The sequence below is a fragment of the Hippichthys cyanospilos genome, chromosome 3, assembly GCF_059441005.1.
Source record: "Hippichthys cyanospilos isolate Australia breed blue-spotted pipefish chromosome 3, RoL_Hcya_1.0, whole genome shotgun sequence".
NCBI classification, from domain to species: domain Eukaryota; kingdom Metazoa; phylum Chordata; class Actinopteri; order Syngnathiformes; family Syngnathidae; genus Hippichthys; species Hippichthys cyanospilos.
Genome location: NC_142371.1, coordinates 24,680,928 through 24,701,376, shown reverse-complemented (window position 1 = coordinate 24,701,376; position 20,449 = coordinate 24,680,928). Strand labels below are relative to the sequence as shown.

The 20,449-nt window shown below is 37.5% G+C and overlaps 1 protein-coding gene across 2 annotated transcripts in view; it reads right to left on the bottom strand.

Moving 5' to 3' along the window:
* Positions 1 to 20,449, bottom strand: part of gabbr1a (gamma-aminobutyric acid (GABA) B receptor, 1a) — a 56,897-nt gene that overhangs the window by 29,741 nt on the left and 6,707 nt on the right. For both annotated transcript variants that reach the window (XM_088410569.1, XM_088410570.1), the window contains exons 4-8: positions 20,102 to 20,240; positions 18,496 to 18,681; positions 17,310 to 17,327; positions 11,594 to 11,754; positions 1,458 to 1,592 (exon numbers count right to left, since the gene is read on the bottom strand). In XM_088410569.1, coding sequence (XP_088266695.1) covers positions 1,458 to 1,592; positions 11,594 to 11,754; positions 17,310 to 17,327; positions 18,496 to 18,681; positions 20,102 to 20,240 — 639 coding nt within the window. The remainder of the gene's footprint in view (positions 1 to 1,457; positions 1,593 to 11,593; positions 11,755 to 17,309; positions 17,328 to 18,495; positions 18,682 to 20,101; positions 20,241 to 20,449) is intronic.

Here is a 20,449-nt window from a genome sequence, read left to right as displayed (position 1 = left end):
GTACTGACTGAAAGTAATTAATATCTATTAATCCTTTTTTTAGGCTGTGTTTATTTTGATGAAATTTGTGTTTACATGTTCAATAGATAAATCAATCAAATTCACTAAGAGTTTGTAGGTAGCTTGAACAAGTAAAGAGATATAGACCAAAACCAAATGTTATCCACATTGGACGCAAATGAAGAGCTACTGTAGCTAGCTAGCTCTGTAAAGCTGTCAACAAATAAGCCAGAAATCCTCGCCTCAAATTTCATTCACAAATGCGATATATAAACGAACATGGCGAAGGATAAAAATGGAAAACACCATGACGTGATCCTCCAACACAAGTATGTTTTCTCTTCGATGTGTCCAATGGTGAGCATGATTCCACTTTTCCTTTTCATTTTATTTTATTAGTCTTAATTTTCTTTTCATGTTTGGACAAAATCGTGCTTTTTTTTACTTCCCACAACCGCCTGCGGGCAGAAAGAAAATATCGCAGAGGCCATCTTCAAAAAGGACAAGTAGGACAAGAGGGACAGATGCCAACCACTAGAAGCCGTTATTCTTTGTGACTAACGTCAAAAACGTCGAAGCCAATCAGACAAAAGTAATAAGGAGCCAAGTGAGAGGCGGGGCGACACACAGAAGATGGGAAATAGAACTTGGTGACAAACCTAGAAAAAAAAACACATGTTGACAAGCTGTATTCAAGATAGGACAATACTTTTTGTTTTGCGCTATTATGTCCTCGTCTGGGTCTTTTGTGGAGCTGCCACGTTCAAGTGTTGGCATTTTTAAAAATCAATAAACAACCACGGAATTTGAGTTATAAAACGCTGTTGGCCAACTGACATCTACAGTTCCTTTTATTACATTTTTGTGGGACATTTTGGCAAAAGATCAAGCTGTTCACAAGGCACCAAAGTAAACAAATCCTTTTGTCATTTGAGAAAGGCAGATACATTGAGAACATGACGGAATTGACTTGAATTCATTCTCCGAAAGCTCATTCTCCATTCTTTAAAGTGTCACAAACACTGAACGTATCAGTGTCCAAGTCACTGTTCTTAATAAGCTCATTTTCACAAAAAATATATTCTCTCACTTTTTGCTCAAAAACATGTGTTTTTAGTGAAAACAACCATGAGGTCATACTGATTACTAAAGAATGGAAACAAAAACTAGAATCAAACTTTTTCTGGTGTGAGGTCAGTTATTACTTGTGTTTGGTAGGTTTGGTTTCGATTTCATCATGGAACAGAACAATATCCCGTGGGTCTCGCAAAATCAGTCAAAACGCACTCAAACAGCTGACAATAAACAATTGTGCTTTCAAAATGGCTGAGAGTCAAAAAGTTAATCATCAAATTTGTGACGATGTCACTCGGGAGTTACATCAATGCGATTTATTTCCTCCACCCTCTGGACCGTCAGTCCAATTCCATCGAATTTCCCGGAAGCGGCAAACTCACCACGATGAGGTTCCACATGCGAGCCGCCTCGGCCACGATGGTGGAAACGCCGCTGCAGCCAGGCATCAGCACGATCTTGATGGGCTCCGTGTACAACAGGTCGTACAGCAGCTTGGTGGACTCGCCCGGGTCGCACTGGAAGAACGTCACAAGACAAATCGTAAGGACAAGAGTGGCTCTAACTTATTTTTATCATTCGTCTTAGCTTCAAAATAAAGTCACGGAATTACAAATTTGGGATTTATACATTGAGTGCCCCCATTTTTTTCCCGCATTGCAATTTTTCGGAAGCTTTAAACTCTTCATCTTATATCGATCCCTAATTGTTTTGTTTAATCAAATTTCTATATAAAAGCCAAAAACGTAGATGCTTTTCTTCCTTTAAATTGCTATATTTTTTGTCTCATTCAAACCATACCAACTTGAAACTGTTCAGTTTGTACTCCCATTCTTTCCAAATTTCAAAATAAAAGTCAAAATTAAGATTATTTTAGCCCTCTCTAATAAATGTTGAAAGATTCAAACTTTTCCAACTTTAAACTGTTCACCTTATCCCATTTTTTTCAATCCAAATTTCAAAATAACAGCTACATTTTAATGTTTATGTTTTTCCTTAACTCTTATTTTCCCCCTCCCTTGAAACATTTCAACATTACGCTGTTGAGCTCAGTCTTATTTTTTTATTTCAAAGCCAAAAATGAGTTTTTTTTCTACATCTTTTTTCCTTTTTCTTCCTTCTATGAAACCATTCCAATTTATCTTCCAACTGCTTTGCTTCTTCCTGTTGTTTCCCAAAAAATTTAATTTGGGATTTTTACATTTAATATCCAGATTTTTTCACTGATTCTAATGCTGACTTTAAACTGCTCAACTTATTCCTATCCCAAATCGCTTTCATCAAATTTTCAAAATAAAAGCCTTCAAAAAAAAATCTCCATTACTATTTTTTGAATCATACAAATTTTTCCAACTTTAAACTTTTCAGTTTATCCTTACATCATTCAAAAGAAAAGCCAAAACTAATATCTAAATGTTCGATTTCATATTTTGCGCTTCCACTTGTAATTTCCACATCTTTTGACCGATTCAAACCATTCCGATTTTAAAATGTTCAGCTTGCATGTGCACTTCTGTTTCCAAACCAAATGTTCTGCGATTGTTTCGAATGTTAAAGATGCAAGTTGACGTTGAAATGATTTTACAGTGTTTGGGACCCTAGTTTTGGGTATACGTACGGCTTATGATAATAATACAGGCAATTATAGAAATTCTTACTGGCTGCGTCAATTACTCACGGGGGTTGACTGTATTTTTCTTTGATGTGCTTTCAACGTAAGTGACAGGCTGGCAGGAGCGATGGGTCGCCCGCCGCCTGCCGCCGTCACGCCTAAACTGTCCTGACACGTATGATGATTCAGCCCCGCGGAGGCCTCGCAAACACAATAGAAACTCTCCTGACGGGTGTCACAAACAATCAACGGGCCGTGACGGTGCTCCTAATTCAAGACGTTTGTCTCGCCGCCGCCGCCAATTGTCTTGTTTGAGCTAACGAGTGAAAACACTCAAGGTCCTCGCATGGCGACGGGAGAGAGACGACGGCAAAAAAAGCCAGGCCCGGCTTGTAATATTCTTACTTTTGCCGCAGCGTCGACAGCACCCGAGGCAGGAAAGCAAATGAAAGTGCAAATAGTGGCATTATGCATGCTGGGGTTGATCGTGGCCAAAAGGAAGCACCTGCACCATCTAATGAGCTCAGGAAACAACATATTAATGCTCACGTTTGATTGACATTGATCGCTGAAAAAAACTGAAAGGAGCTTCATCATTAAAGTGATGAACGGGGATTCGCACCCCGTTTTTCATTGCGGAGCCTTGAATTGATCGTCAAATAATTCATCGTCGGTCCGAATTAGATGATGTAGTGGGAAAAATATATTTCGTCTAAAGGGATAAAAAAAAAAAGTGCTGAGATTCACACAAAATGGCAGCTTGAAATCAAAATGATTATTAAATAGGAGACGTTTTTGTGGGTCGTCTTATGAACATGTTCATCTAATTTTGTCTTATTGGCGATGAAGCTAGTTTTGTTATTTTCTGAGAATCATTTAAAGGTGCATCATATTTTGACAGCGGGGCTAAAATATTTCCGCTGTTTGGTGTCGCCAATCCAGATGACTTATTAAATATATTAATAATTAGTAATTAATATTCTTCCACAAAAAATAACAAATATTTGTCCACAGAAAAATATTCAACTTAAAGTTTCCTCTTTTGGGAACATAGTAGAGATGTGTTCACACACACACACACACACACACACACACACACACACAAATCATTAAAAAGACAGGTAACGAGCGGTGGCACATGACAAGTACCTATTCTAGTATGGGGGACAATCTGGCTTTTAGCAATAATGAAACTGAATAACCTACTGAACATAAAATGTGTTTTACGAACCTATATTTTCCTGATATAATTAAGTAATTCAATAATTCTTTTTAGAGGATTTTTTGCATGTTTGTTTTATTTAAAATCTCAAGTACGCCCTGGAGTTCCTTCAAGTACCCCCAGCAGGACTAGTATTTGAGAAGCACTGCCTTACATATTGAACTTCAAAAGAAAATGTTGCTAATTTATGTGTCTTCAGGACTTTTTCATGTGTCTTGTTAATATCGACGTTCACCCAATTTTGTTTTGCTCATAGGTGATGAAGCTTTTTTATACTGAGAATCATCAAAATATTGTCAAATTTTGATGTCATGCCCTGCCCACATTGGACGGTGTGGTCAAAATGTCCGCTGTTTGCTGTCGCCAATCCATTGTGATAATATATTTGGGTTTTTCATTATCGTTAGTTTTCTGTTTTGTTTGGAATTGTGTTTCTTGAATTAATTTTGCATTCATAAGTTGTTTAGGGCAAATTTATGTATTTAAAGTTACATTTTTATCAGTTTTAGTATGGCGTATTTGTCAAGCCCAATATTTGAAAAAAAAATAGGTCTCAGAGTATTGTCATAGAGTAAACTACAACTCTCAGACAGTTACACCAAAGTAAATAATGTACGGTACTTTAGAAAACACACGTATGATACTGACAAAGTCAAAAACAAAAAACATTTTTGCTATAGTGTGCAGTCTTGGGAATTTTTTAGTTTATCATGCAGACCATCAAACCGGGCTACAAACGTGCATCGGAAACATGTTATCGGAAATGCAGAAGCCACAAAAAGGCCAACACAGCCATTTATAGTGTAAACTAATCATTTTAGCATTTCACGTCAGCGCTACAGTCCTCCGGTGCTAACAAAATTAGCATTGACTTTGCAGTTTTGACATCCAACCAGAGGCGGCAATTTCCACAAGGCAGTGGGGGCGTTCTTTTTTTGGTTGTTTTTTTTCCCCCCACAATCAATCAGCGGCAACAATCACTTCCTCCCCACGGGTGGTTTTGAGGGTTGGAGGGCGCAATCAGCCTGTGCAGACTTCATCATGTCAATAAAGCTGACGAATCGCAGCTGGGATAGATGATAGTTCATTTGAAAATATGGATGTCAGTGTATGTGAAGTGTCTGTATAAAGACCTAAAGCGGTCCTTCTACATCTACTAGATTTTCACCTGCTGCGGGTGTGTTTGGAAAAAAACAATCTGTCCGTGATATACGGGAATCAACTGTACTTACAATAAGTCACAATCCTTCAACCTGAATACGCCACAACTGCTAATATTCAAATCTTGGATGTCATCATCACCACATGCGTCTTAGTATTCTCACACATTTGTATAGCGATCACACAATTCTCTGAGCTGTGTTTCCAACATAGCCCTTTGCAAAAAAAAAGTGGCTAAGCCACCACTAATAGGCTCTAATGATATTACATATGAAACACTAGGTGGTAAGATAAGGGCCTAAGGGGAGAGTGAATGCCTTTCAATCATAGTGCTCTACTCTCGATTTAACCCTTAATTACTTGCAAAGTCCTGCCTGGCTGACCAGCAACCAAGCGAGAAATAGTGCCGCCCCTATCAATTAAAACAAAGGGCACAGGGGCGAAGAACGATATAATACAACTTTTTTCCATTCAATTCTTTTTGGTCAAAAAAACATGACTTCTAATTGCAAAACATACTGTCTTTTTAATCAAGAAAATACTAAAAAACAAAACAAAACAATTCTGTTGCTTTTTACAACTTTTACAAATATTACTTTTTCCATACAAAAATGACAAATAAATGTACTATAAATGTATTCATGAGGATACATATATATATATATATATATATATATATATATATATATACATATATATATACATATATATATATATATATATATATATACATATATATATATATATATATATATATATATATATATATATATATATATATATATATATATATATATATATATATATATATATATATATATATATATATATATATATATATATATATTTCATGTATATACAGTGGGCCTTCGGTTGATGAGATTAATCCATTCGTAACGTACGGCAAGCAATCCAAACGTATCTTAATTAGCTATTAGGTGTAAAACCCCAGGTAAAAACATCAAAATTGTATATACATATTAAAAATTGGTATCATAATAGTATAGTAAGTTTTATTTATATATAATATACATGCATAAATAAGATCATAATTGAAAAAATATAAAAAGGGGTTAATTACCTTAAAGTGATGCTTGTTATGGCCATATCCCCTAGTAAGGGTAGCCTAGCATAGGCTATCTTAGCTTATTTCTTGATTATCTCCAGCTTCGTTTTCATATAACTCATCTTCTTACTTCTCTCTTTAACATCACTGGCAATCTTGGGAGCCATGGATAACCAATTCAAGTTTGAATTAACCCCTAACCCTAAAATGCATAATAAATACGATATTGAAAGCACTCTCACACAAGATTAAGTCTTTAGGCAGCCATCTTTGTGACCCCGTGCGCCGACCAATAGCAGACCAGCATCTTCGTGACACCGTCACGCTGACCAATAGTAGACCAGTATCTTAGGGCGTCGACTAATAGCAGACCAGCATTGTAGTTTTGTTTTGTTTTGTTTTTCTTTTCAACTACTGCTACTTAACAACCGAGCGGCAACACATAGAAACAGAGACGCAACGTTGGGAGTGTGAAGCATTAGGCCATGTGTCACGCATGCAATATTCATGAAGCCCGCCGTATAATCCACGCGCGACGCAATAGTTCAGTGTACCGTTTCCCCGGCTATCAAGGAAGCGGAACCTCACGATGTACTTGAGCGTCCGCGCGTGCCAAGACGCGCGCACGCATCCGCACGCTGGCCGTTGCCACGACAACATCATAGCCCAGAATGCCATCTTTGATGAATTATTAACAGCGACGCAGCGAGACAGTGCAGATGCCATGAGTGGATGCGCTGAGACGAGGTGCTTCCGAAGCTTTGTTTTAATTGGCAGCCACGACGTACTTTTCCCCAAGTGGTCGATGGTCTGCCAGGTGGGACGCCGCAAGTGATTAAGGGTTAAATCCGGGGTGGTGCTTCATGATTGAAAGGATCTGGCTCCTCCTCCATCCTGTTAATTTTTCACTTAGTAGTCCTCCTTTTATACACGAGTGTTTTTTTTTTTTGTGGAAGGCTTTCTGTAAAAAGCCATGTTTTTTCATGATGTTAAACCACAGTTTTTGTGGAATTATTTTTTAATTTTTCTTTCTGGATATATTGATTAAAACAAGTTGTAGTTTTTAAATGACAAAAAAATCTTACATTTTCAACACTAGTCAATATATAATATAACAAATATGAGAGGCTATAATTTTCAATGAAAACCGTTGGGAATTAACCGTATGGGACTTATAATTACATTTATTTACTGTTTTTTTTTGTTGTTATTGCTGTTTTTTGTGGAGTAACGTTTTTCAAAGATTAATGTAATTTTTTATGTAAAATCTTTAATCAATCATTTTATATTGGATTAAAATAAGATTACATTTGTCTTTCAACTACATACATATATATATATATATATATATATATATATATATATACATATATATATATATATATATATACATATATATATATATATATATATATATATATATATATATATATATATATATATATATATATATATATATATATATATATATATATATATATATATACACACACACACACACACACACACACACACACACACCTGCATGAATGCTGAGGGATGAGAATACTTTTTAACACCAACCAAATATTTTATCAGAATATTGAAGGAAGAATCAAGCATTCAAAAAATGTTGGCCTTAAATGCTGAGAAACAAGCATTCACATGACTGGTGTTATATGTCATGATTGGTGGATTTGCATTAATGCTGAAAACAATACTTCAGACTAAAAATGAATGTGACATTCAAGCCTTTACACAGCTGCTAATTTGAAGAAAAAAAAACACAAATGCTGAATGAAGAGCATTTCATCTGATGTTATTTGTCCGTAGATCAAAGTTGTGTCCAAGGCAGGAAAGGTCATGCTGAAATACACCATTCGATTTCAATTCTTCTGTTGATGCTTCAGAAGCACCAATTTTACTTAATGACTTAATTTCAAGTTCAATTTGACGCCGACACGGGAACGTCCTCAGCCCACTCGATGAATATTTGCCCGGTCGTGAGCGACAATAATGATAAGCCGGAAGGGAAATATTGCGGCTAATGAATCCTGGCTAAGGCGCTCATTGTCATGCCAGACATCTCAACTTCACTTTGGCAATTACAAAGGTGGAAAACACACAAATCCCCTGTACTCTCCTACACACACTTCCTTACAAAAATTACTACGTGGCCAGGCAGAGACAACACTCGTGGGTGAGAGTGTGTTTAAGCGCGTGTGTGAAAGTGTATTTGTTTACGTTTGTGTGATTTTGTGTTTCAGTGTGTGTTTTTAAGCGCAAAGTGAATGCGCAAGTGTATGTGTGTTCAAATGGATGAGAGTGTTTTTTTTATGTTGCCTAATGGTGGTGCTCATATTCCAGATTTTTACTGTTTTTGTGGGAAACTCTTGTTCTTGCTAAGTTATTTTGATGGGCCCCACTAGTCAAGACATATTTTTAGGGTCAAGATTTTCTTTTGACTATCTTTGTGGAGACCACTTATCCTTGTGGAGCCATTTTGATGGGCCCCTCAACCCCAGACCTCATTTTGAGGGTCCAAATTTGGTTTTAGAGTTTCGGTTTGAATTTAATTTTGATTGAGATTAGAGTGAGAGTTAAGGGTTAGGTCATCATTTGTTAGGGTTAACCCTAGTCCAGTATTTTCGTCATTTTTAGGGTTTGTTTTTTTTTCTCCCACATCAGTATTTTATCATGGATGGGATGGCAAACTCCTGAAAGTGTGAGAAGTAAGTGGTCATGGCATGTTAAAATTTGTCACCATCTGGGTGAATTTTCAGCTCTCTGGTGTGTTCTTTCGATGCTTTCCCTTTGATATGATAAAAACAAAAGGATTGGCCAAAATACTGCATGAGTTAAGTTTTGGGTTAGATCCCAGGAAACAAATGACGTCAATTGGATGTTCCCACTAGGCTAGGAAGACAAACCTGTGTGTGTATGTGTGTGTGAGAGTGAGACTGTGTGTATGTGTGAGTGCGCCGGATGCCGCTAACGCCAATATAAAGATTAAGCATTTCCATGTGCAGTTTCCACGGCAATGGGATGGCAGAATGGCTGTCGCCTGCGGTTGGAGACGCGCACACATTTAGACACACAACACAAACACACTCACTCACACACATACTTAAACATACTTCAACACATACAGAAGAACACTTGAAGACAAACTTAAACAGATGTACTGTACTTGACCATACACACTTACACCTTCATAAACATGCATAAACACAAAAACACCATCTCAACATAAACACTTAAGCACACACACACACTTAGCATTGAGCAAAAAAGGAACACACTCTCACACACGTGCCGCATACATCTTGATTTGCACACACACATTTTGAATCCTTATGTGCTTTGCTTCAAGAGCGACTCTGTTGCCATGCCAACACACACACACACACACACACACACACACAACTACACTCACACGAACACACACACTCCTATTGCAATTCCAATGCAGAGATCTCCTTGCCCATTAGAATAAAGCTACAGAGAGCGTCTGTCCCACTTCAAGTGCTGTTGACAGATGCAACCCAGGGCAACGACCAATCCCACTTAAAGCGACCATTCCTCTCTGGTTCTTCATGTGACATTTTCAAGTAGTGATTGACGGGCGTGGGAGGTGCGTTTGCTCTTTTGGCGCGACTAATGAGGGGCTTCGGGGGGCCATCGATCCATCATATCATGGAGAAATGAGACTAATATCATTACAATATATGGACAGTTATGGGACGCCAAAGTTCACGCTGATCACCATCAAAATGAATATACTAGAGGATTTTACAAGTTGAACTTTTGCTTCCATTTTTTGGAAAGATTGATATATACCCCTGGGGTACACAAAGGCACTTGAGGGGTACATGAGACTTTAACTAAGTTTTTGAAGGTAACAGCAAATCCAATTTGATGCTTTGTAATGTTATAACAGGAACAGTACATTTATCTTTTCAAATTAAGAGCAAATTGGTTGAAAAATGAGGCATCTTGTTACATTATGTTATAGTGATTCCTTTACAAAACATTGTATACCTTTGGAGATGCGCATTCCCCTTTGTTATGTAATTTCCCATCATAAGAGCCAGAAATAAAACAGATGACGTTACACAATCTATCTTCTGAAATTGCTGAATAAAATACTCCTAGAGAGACCAACACAATCTATGACCACTGGACAAATGTTCATTCTTTGCACAAATTTGCTAACCCCTTTTATTTATTTATTTATTATGAATAGAGTTGAGTAAACATGTCCAGTCAGCTGTACATATGGTACCAATCTGATTATGAAACATATTGCATGTCAGTGTGCGATTGTTCATATAAATGGTCACACAGCGTCTCAAAACAAGCATGGTTGGCCACATCATTAGGTACAGGTCCAATACTAATACTCTGTCTGGCTCTGTTGTGGTTTGAAAATGGTTTTCAATATTTTAACAATCTAGTTCAGCAATGGAAATCACAATACTGTAATCACATATTTACATTGATAAAACTATGTGTAGTGAATGCAGTATTAAATGTAAAAGGAAAGAAAAAAATATATACCAACAAAAATGCAACAGTTGTAAAACTCTTATTGTCTAGTTTTGATGATAATAGCAATAAAAATGTGTTTAGAGCAAACTCCAAAAAAGTAAGGCATACAAATACATAAAATATAAACTTTTAGTATTTTTAAGAAAGCTGGAATACATGAAAAAAAATATATGATTCTTTCTAAAAATTTTCAGCCATACTCCACAAAGACAAACTGACATTTTGGTCCCAAAAAAAAAAAAAAATCCAAACAACGGTTTCCAATTAAATAAATTAATAAATAAACGCAATAGATCAAACTCAATGAACAATAACAAATGTAGGAATGCAACTCAAGATTATGTGTTTTTATTAATTGACCTGTTAATTATTTTCACATTTTTTAAAAAACATTTTCATTTCCATTACTTTAATAAATTGATAATGCATGTTTTCCAAAGCAAGAGCAGATGTTTGTAAACATCCTTTTTTGATTCAACAAAATGATCATCCGAATTGAAAAAAAAACTTCAAATATTCAATGTCGGGAGGCTGAAATTCTGAGCATTTGTTCAATTTTAGATCCTTAAACCATTAAAAATACTGTAAGTATCGATTAATTGAGTAATCAATTCATTGTTGATGTTAAGTTATTTGTTGTTGTGCCTCTACAAATTCAAAAAAACTTTAGCAAACCTAAATATTTTATAACTAAGTGGTTTTAACAGCAATTTATTTACGTAATAAAAAAAAATAACGCAGTAAACATCTGCCAACAACAACCACAATAGCAACAACAACGCCAACTGCAGCTAAAATCCTCAAAAACAAACAGAAGTGTCGTTATCCCTCACTGGACTGTGTAACTCCCTCAAACATTTTTTTTGAACATGCAAGAAAACACTTGAAGAATGTTCACCACGCCGCACAGAGGGCGAGCGAGACTCACCATGCTGTCGTAGTGGATGAGCTCCAGCTCGTAGTCGGGCAGGATGTCGCTGCGGTTGTTGACCAGGTCCAGCGCCATCTGGGCGGAAGGCATGCACGCCTGGCCGCCGGGCCAGCCGCCGCTCATGGGGAACAGCGCGCCGATGTACAGCTTCTTCTTGCCTGCGCACGGCCGCGCGGCCAGCAGCAGAAGCCACAAAAAGAAGAAGACGGTCAGACGGGGGGACGCGCCGCTCGCCGACATCACTCGGACACCACGTGGACGACAACGGCTGGAGAACCAAACGTCAACAATTACATGCTCGAGTCACTTAGTGGCTAAGACGCTTTCCGCGTGGGATAAAACTCCAAATCCGAAACAAATACTCGCTCGGCGTCGCCTCCTTTCTGCTGTGTATCAATCTGGAAGTGTGGAGACGAATCTGAGCTTCTCCACTTTTAGGCAAAAGCAAAAAAAAAAAAAGAAGGCGCAAATGAGATACCAGGAGCAGAGTGTTGATTGGGAGAAGCTGGAGCCCCCCCCCACACACACAAAAGAGAGAGAGTGTAGTCACAGTGTGTGTGATGTGAGAAGGAGTGGAAATAGCAGCAGAAGGCAGGCAGGCAACATCTCCCCCTCCTGTAAGACTGTCGTTTTGAAAACAGATGAAAAGATTTGCAGCGGAAGAAGGAAGCGGCGTCTGATCCACACTGCATGGCTCCCCTGTGTGTGAGTGTGCGCGTGTGTGCAATATCTGCTGAAAGATTAACTAATGAGTCACACGCAGCGTCTAACTTCATTTTATCCCATTTTGCATCTTTTGCCCCGTGAAACCAACTGGAATCCAACAATCTACTGCCATCGAAGAATTAAAGGTTTTTTTTTAGTCAGGCGTGGAAGAGGGTCTCGCCCAAATTAGCTATGAAATTCTGGTTTGTAAACCACTGTGATGACTACATGACCCATATTGATAGCGCCAATGAATCACTGAATTATAGACTGAGCACAGCTTTTATGTAGAAGATAAAGATTAGGAAGCAAATCTGGGAATCTTGAAATACATCCAACCCATTTTCTAGAGCTGCTTATCCTCAGTAGGGTAGAGGGCTTGCCGATGCCTATCCCAGGTATAGGCGGGGGACACCCTGAACCAGTTGCTAGCCAATTGCAGTTCACATAAAGACGAACAAACATTCACACAGCCTGTTTTGCTTCTGTTGATCAGAAGCTGATGTTTTTGGTGTAACCAAATTGCTCGTAACAACTGTTAGTAATATGCAGACTTTTAAATAAACAAGGGTAAATAACAGTACGGCAAAAGTGACAGATATTTTTAAATTCACATTGGGTAAGGTAAGAGAATAAGCTGATTTTCTTTTATGGAAAAGGAAACAAATTTGATTAGGTTTCGTTCAAATAAAATGCAAACACCCCTAATGAAATTCACCAATTAATAAAAGATATTCTCAACAACCTAATTGACTTTGGATAAGCGACTGAGTAGTGATCGGCAGCGTGTGGACAAATTTTCAAAGACACGAAAAAGCGCGGGGACAAAATGCAAAGAGATGAGATTTGAAATCTTGACTTCAGCCCATCATGCAGCATATTTCAGCGTTTTTCAAGTTGACGCATCAAACATCTTTAACCCTTAATTGATGATAGTTATCCTAATGTCAGGGTCTCTAGCAGTAATCCCTGTGGAATGCCACAACACATCTCATCACTCCAATTTTTAGGTTTTCAGCACTTTTCATCCCAATAAGAAAACAGATTTTTTTTTTTTATATATAAGAGATTAGACTACCTGAAGTCTTAGTTTCATTTTAAAAGTTCACCCAAAGTGAATTCGAACAACACTTTTACAGCAAGGTGTGATTTTTGGGACGCAGTCCACCGCCACTCCGACTCCGACACGATTGCCCCATTTCAAAATTGTTGAAAATGGCTTAGCGCACCAAGTGAGTGCGATACGAGGATCCTGGGTGATCCGAGTGCCATTATCCGAGTGTCTGCGCCACAGACGCGGTTGTCATCGTCTGGCATTTGCCTTCCACCTCCTCGTGCGACCCGTCCGACGCTCCATCAATTATTCAGCGCTGAACTTTATGTGCGGCTCGACTGGAGCTCGCTCTATGTGTGTGTGTGTGTGTGTGTGTGTGTTTTTAAGACCCCCGCTGAGGCGTATGGGAGCCAGGACTTTGTTTTAAAGGTTGAAAAGATCGAGAGCTTCATACCTTGTATCTGTAAAGGGGATTTTTTTTCAATGTTTTATCCTATGTCTTATGAGGTCATTATAGTGACAAACCTACTTAGAATCGATGGTTCGATTGATTATTTCAGCAAGTACGCGAGTAAATGACCCTCGCCAGGTGGCACATTTTCATTTTATACTTTTGATTTACATGTAGTCCCTACTAACACAATAGTTCAGTTCATGGAGTGCCTGTTAAAGTGTAAAATTAAGCAACCAAGTACAGTAAATGTAGTCGATTAATAGCAGTGAAAAATTCAGTATCGGCCAAACTCAAAGTACAACAACTATTCGATCAATCGACAGCGACTCGATGAACAGATTCATCCTTAATTACTTTTGACAAAAGTCGGTTACTTGTTAAGATACCTGAAATTGTCCGAATTCTCAAATTTGTCTCTCAAGAGGCAGAGAAACTGGGAAGAGAAACTGATTGCATATTACATGGATATTGCAATATTAATGGCCAAAAAAATGTTTGCATTTCATTTATTTCCTAGCCCAAGATGAAACTAAGCCAGCCGGCTGGCCTGTTGTGTCTGGCATAGCTGCAGGTTGAAATCCTGACCAAAAAGCCCCTGGAGGCAGTTTGGAAAATTGACTGGTATACAAAAACAAAATCTCCCACTAGCCATCTGTGTGTACTGACCCTGTGCTGCCAGAAAAAAAAAAAAATCCATGCTGTTTTTGCATCAACCTGCTAACTAACGAGCAGAATTGTTCATACACGGTAGAAGTGCGTATCCGCAAATAGAAAGTGTCCATCGTCTGGACGCCGCGTCCCACCCCCGAGTGCGCCACCTCCGCCCACTTCCTGCCACCTCAGCGGGAGAAAGGTTAATACTGTACCCCCGCTCCTGTCTGTTGTCTTTACACCGGGCCAAAAACGAGGCGCTATCTGACGACCCCCCCCCCCCCCCCCCCCCCAAAAAAAAAGAAAAAAAAAGAACACTTATTATTGCTACCGTTGCTATTTTTTCTTGCCTTGGGAAATAGAAACAATAACAATGACTAAAAATGGTCACAGTAAAAAAAATATTAAAAAAAAATAAAAAACACAATTAAGTATATTTTCAATATTTTCTTCAAATTGATGCAATATTTTTTTAAAGAATTGGGCAAAATGTTTAATTTTATTTCTAAAATAAATACAGATGTTTGCAAATGTTTTATCTTAATTCAACACAGATATGCTTTCATAAAGGACATTTCTGGTCAAGAGAGTGGAAATCTGAGCATTTGGATTATTTTAGGTGTCCAAACGAGCAATTGATTACCAATAATAGTTACCAATTAATTTGATAAATGATTAGTTGTCACGTATTTGATTAATCATTGCAGCTCTAAACTTGATTTAACTAACGTGATTAACATTCTCCTTTGGGGCCTCACTTCATGGATTTTTTTTAGGATGATGCCAAGTTTTGTCAGAAAATAAATACAGATTACACACAAAACATAAAATAGCATTTGTTTCCTGTTAATGCAATAGGTGTCAATTATAGGCATAGTTTCACCTATTCCCTGAGAATAGAACAGAATAGAATAGAATGCTTTTTTTTCATTGTATAGCTGGTAAACAAAAAAGTTGGGAGTGCTGCTCCAACTGGCGATTATGCAATAAATATAAAAAAATAATGAGAATAAATAATGAATAAATAAATAATTGTCCAATGTTTGAAAGCCCATAATTAGCCAATTTAGTCCACGCCATGATCAATCACATGCTTATTCTCACATGTATAGCGTAAGACAATTTATCATTAATCTATTTCTACATTTTCATAACTCCCGCTTGATTCAACATGAATAGACACAACAACTAGAAATAATCCTCTTGCTTGACTCAATATGAATAGACACAACAACGAGAAATAATCCATCCATCCATTTTCTACAGCCGCTTATCCTTACGTGGTCACGCACATTTTTTGACACATTGTCAGGTTTTCATTCACGTAATAATTGCAATCGCTCAAGTTCATAATAATAAATCCATCTTGCAAAATAGGAATAAACACTTGATACAATCCAGTGTCAAAAACCAGTCCGTAGCTACTCAGTCATTTGCTTATTTACACAACGAAGGCATAACACAATACACAGTTATTTTTTTTCTAGTTTTTCATAACCACCAACTTGCTCGAGAGAAATAAACACCTCAACTTGAAAATATCCACAAAAACATTCCACGACATGTTTTGTCACATGTTTGTTTGTGCAATTAATAATATTATGCCAGCTGTTCATAATAACCGGCACCTTGCGCAACAAACCGCAGAGGAAGAAATAATCCACATGGTCAAAAACACTTGGTCATACGCTTGCAAGTGCAAAGTACGCTCCACTTTTCATTCAATCACTCTTTGCCAATTTATCATAACAAATGCCACCTTGCACAATAGAAATATAAAACAACCATACGAAATAATCCACAAATAATGAGAAATTGCTCCCGAGTCTGTCCCATCTAAAATGACGACAACCCCCGCTCGCCATCGTCAGCCTCCGCAAGGCAATTAGCGGCAATCTCATGAGGGCAGCCAATCTTCATGGAGCTGGGGAATGACAATTAGCTTAGTAATGAGCAAACTCAATGGTCCTCATCCTTGCTGCACTTAAACACCATTTTACAACACTCCCTGGGGGAGGTACTCAATAGCCTTAATGTCTACATTGTCATGTATACATTGAAGTATGACCCAATGAAACTACTGTACTGTAAGGATTTGGAAGCACTATCAGTCTTCATAAAAATGTCATCATAAATTTATGAGAATTTCTTTTTTTCATTTGTATTCAATATAAGTAAAAAAGTGTACATGTTGCAGAATATATTATAGAACTGTTATTTAACAGTTTTTTCTTTATTTATTAATTTATTAAAAATGTATTTATTTATTAAAAATTGTAAGTATTTGAGGTGGCAAATATATACAGGCATTAAAAATAAGTTCAGTGGATAAAAATAACACGACTTAAAATGTCATTGATTGAAATGAAAACAACTGCAACAATTACAACCATCAAAAGAATACATTGAATCAAAAATACAGATTGTCGTCATTGTCTTTTTTATTACGCTTTTTTATTTTTCATAAAATTGCTTTAAATAGAATTTCCACTTGCGTCCTTCCTTGTCACTTAAGATTGTTTTTAGGCTCACACTGCTCTCTAGTGGACGACTTAGCAGACCTTCTGAAAGCACTCTGCCGCCCTCTTGCGGCCAACAAACTATCTTACAGTCGTGCATAATTAAATAAGTCAAATCTTTGTTTTTTATATTTATGACGCAAGGTGATGGTTTTCCTTCATTGGCATAAAGAGGGTAGGCACTACTTGAATGTTTACTCATAAAATGTACATTAGGTGCTCAAATATACTTTATTGAGCAGACCTTTTTGGGGACTGTGGATTATTTTTATTCGTTCTGTTAACAAAGCAATTGTCATGCATAATATTAATTACGTATTTATGTCTTACCTGTGCTGTTTTTGTCATCTTCGGAATGCAGAGCCAAAAAAAAAGAAAAAAAGAAATGTTAGGCGAAACGGCAAAGACAAAAAGAGATGTAATTATCTAATGTCATGATCATTTTCAGATGAAACTAACAAAAATAATATTGTATACAGTACTGTATACGTATTGCAAAATTCAAGTGCAATGTGATTTGAGTCCACTAGATGTCAGCAAAGGAGTGATTGCGTCCATGCTGAGCAGAACTAACTTGCAAGCGGCTGCTCTTATGTAATCTCATCACATCCACACAGTAAAATATCCCAATGTCAAATTCCCTATTGCACATTTTATTTTATATCATCTTTATGATTGATGACGCTCACCACACATCAGACAGTTGACTCAAAAGCCTTGAAAATTTCACCCGAAGCTTTCAAAAGTCCCACATAAAGAATCAACACTTGCACAATGTTTCCAAATTGTTAGGGATTACGCAACCTACTTTCACATTGTCAGAGCTTTTTTTTTTTTAATCCTAAAATTCCCATAGCAACTTTATAGGTTGCCATGGCGACACTGATAACCAGCTGGCAAACTGTCTTCCTTTCGCCAAATTCTCATTCATTTGTACTCTTGTGAGCAAATATTGACACTTCGCTGTGGCAAGTGGGATTGTATGCTTCGTGTTCATTTGTGACAGTTGCATAACAATTACATATATCTATGTAAAGAATTTTGGACATGGATGCTCTTTACAAGAAGTGAATAAGCAGACATTATATATATCCTGAATAAATTCAGCTCCTCCAATGTGTGAAGCAAGATGTGAGGAATGACGGCGATAGAGATGTTTTTACAGTCTGTGAGAGTGCCATTCATTTTGTCATTATTTGCAAAAATGTATTCATAAACTAATTAAGAAGGACGGTGACATCATGGGACTGAAGATTGGGGAAAAAAAAAACCTTCCATCTTGGATAATCATTAACATCCTCTTCACGACGCTCTGCAGCAGCAGAGTTCTGCTTCACTGCCGGAAACAACCGATCAGATAATCTTTTCTACCTTCACTATTCACTGTGAAAAAGATAATTTATTCCATTATGAATCGAGGTAGTAACGCGAAAAGGTGTGAAAGCTGCTGTGAATTCATTCCCGATGCTCTCTTTTTTATTTTTACATACTTTGGTGCTGTCATGGTGTTACTCACATAGGCAGATGGGCTTAGGAGCGTCCCATTTTCCCAGTTTGGTGCAGTGGCTGACGTTGCGTCCCTCCAGGATGAAGCCACTGTGGCAGCGGTAGTGCAGAACCGAGCCCTCCACCGGTGGACCCGGGGGTCTCACCGTCACCTGGCCGTTCTCCAGAGACGTCCACACGCGAGGACAGAGCAAAACTGGCAAAGCAAACTCATGTGTTAGCATCGCACAGCTAAAGAGGCTAACGAGTCAAGCTACGTTGATTTTTTTTTTTTATTTGACTTGATTTATTGAACATATAAACACAATACGAATATGAAAAAGGAATAAAATGAAATAAAATAATGGAAATTAAAGAAACAAAAAAATAAACAACAGATAAAGCAGTTTAGTAGTTCACATGTTCAAAAGGAGTTGGAAAAAATTCAAGAACTTGTCGGGTCCCCTCGTTTTCGCTAAGTTGTTATATAATTTATAAATACTAGGTAAGTTATATAGTATAAAGTGATGTAATATACTATGTCATAAATAAAACAAAACAGAAATACACACTTTTTGATTCACAATTTTCTACAGAATATCAAGTTTTATACATGATTCACATATTTAAGTAAGACTGTTTGAAACATTTCTTTGAAGACAGTATATGATTCACATTTTTTCAGATTTGTATTCCATAATTATTCCACAAATTAACACCTTTAACAGAGACGCACATTTGCTTTTTATTGGTTTTGTCTTGGACTTTTTAAAATCACTTATACCGCTCAGATTATAACATCCTCTTTTTAAAAAAAAAAAAAGTGAATCCTGATGCAGAGTTGACACTACATACTGGTAATTGGGTTAGCATGCAAAGCTAAAAGGCTAACATCCCTGGCACACAACAGAATAAACATTTAATTATAAAGAAAATGTCTTCAGTGAGCAAAAGTTATAAGCTTACTGTATTAGGAACATTTTTGTCGCTGTACTTTTGTCTTTATATATTCCAAACAAATGTGGCAGCAGGGGTGGTTATTATTTTTAAAACAATTGTTTTGCTCTGTGTGTATATGTGTTGTGTGTGCATATGTGCGCGTGTGGTGGAGAATGTTTCCCTCCAGCATGTAAACGCATTGTCTAATAAAGTCATCTAAGCATTACTTGAATGTAATTGACTCGAGGGAGAATTCTTATTTGGGACGAAAAAGGATAAAAATCAAAGGAGGATTCCATTGCATCGCTGCACCCAAAACATGACCTGAATAGAAATTTCACACTGGCTTTTGTTTTCTCATAAAACTAAGCGGAAGGCTGTCTTTTTTTTACCGGCTGAAGGAATGTTTTTGATCCAGGGTTTTTATACTATTTTTTCTAGCTCCTGCAAGCACTATGTAATATATGACTTTTGGGGGGTTTAGAAGGGGGACATCCTTTAATTTCTGTCCAATTTCCAGTATAAAATTCCGAGACTTTTACATGTCCCCTCAAATTCGCATTGTGTTTGTCAACGAGACCTAGAATTAGAATTTTGCGTCAATCGGTTAAATTTGAAACTGGAAGAAAAGCACTGCAATTTCAAGAGGGCCTTCACATCCTCGCAACCCAAATACAAATTCCAACTGGAGTACTCACGACAGCTGCTGTGCTGCGTCATGTCCGTCCACGTGCCGTTGGGCAAACACTTCCGGACTTTAGGCCCGACGATCACGCGGTTCCCGCGGCAGATGTACTCGATCTCATAATCCACGGGCAAGATCTGAACACTCCGGATCTGTACGGGCGAGGTGTTGCAAATTACATGGCGATCCCTCATGCGTTCAAGTCCTCTCGAGACAGTGCCATATGGCGGTGACAAGACGAAAAAGAACATTGCAGAGGGGTTTTTGTGTGACCGGAATTTCAATGGCAATAAAAGTCAATAGACTGAAGAGATCTTTTTTTTTAATAGGCCTCCTGCCTGATTTAAAAAAGAACCTCTGC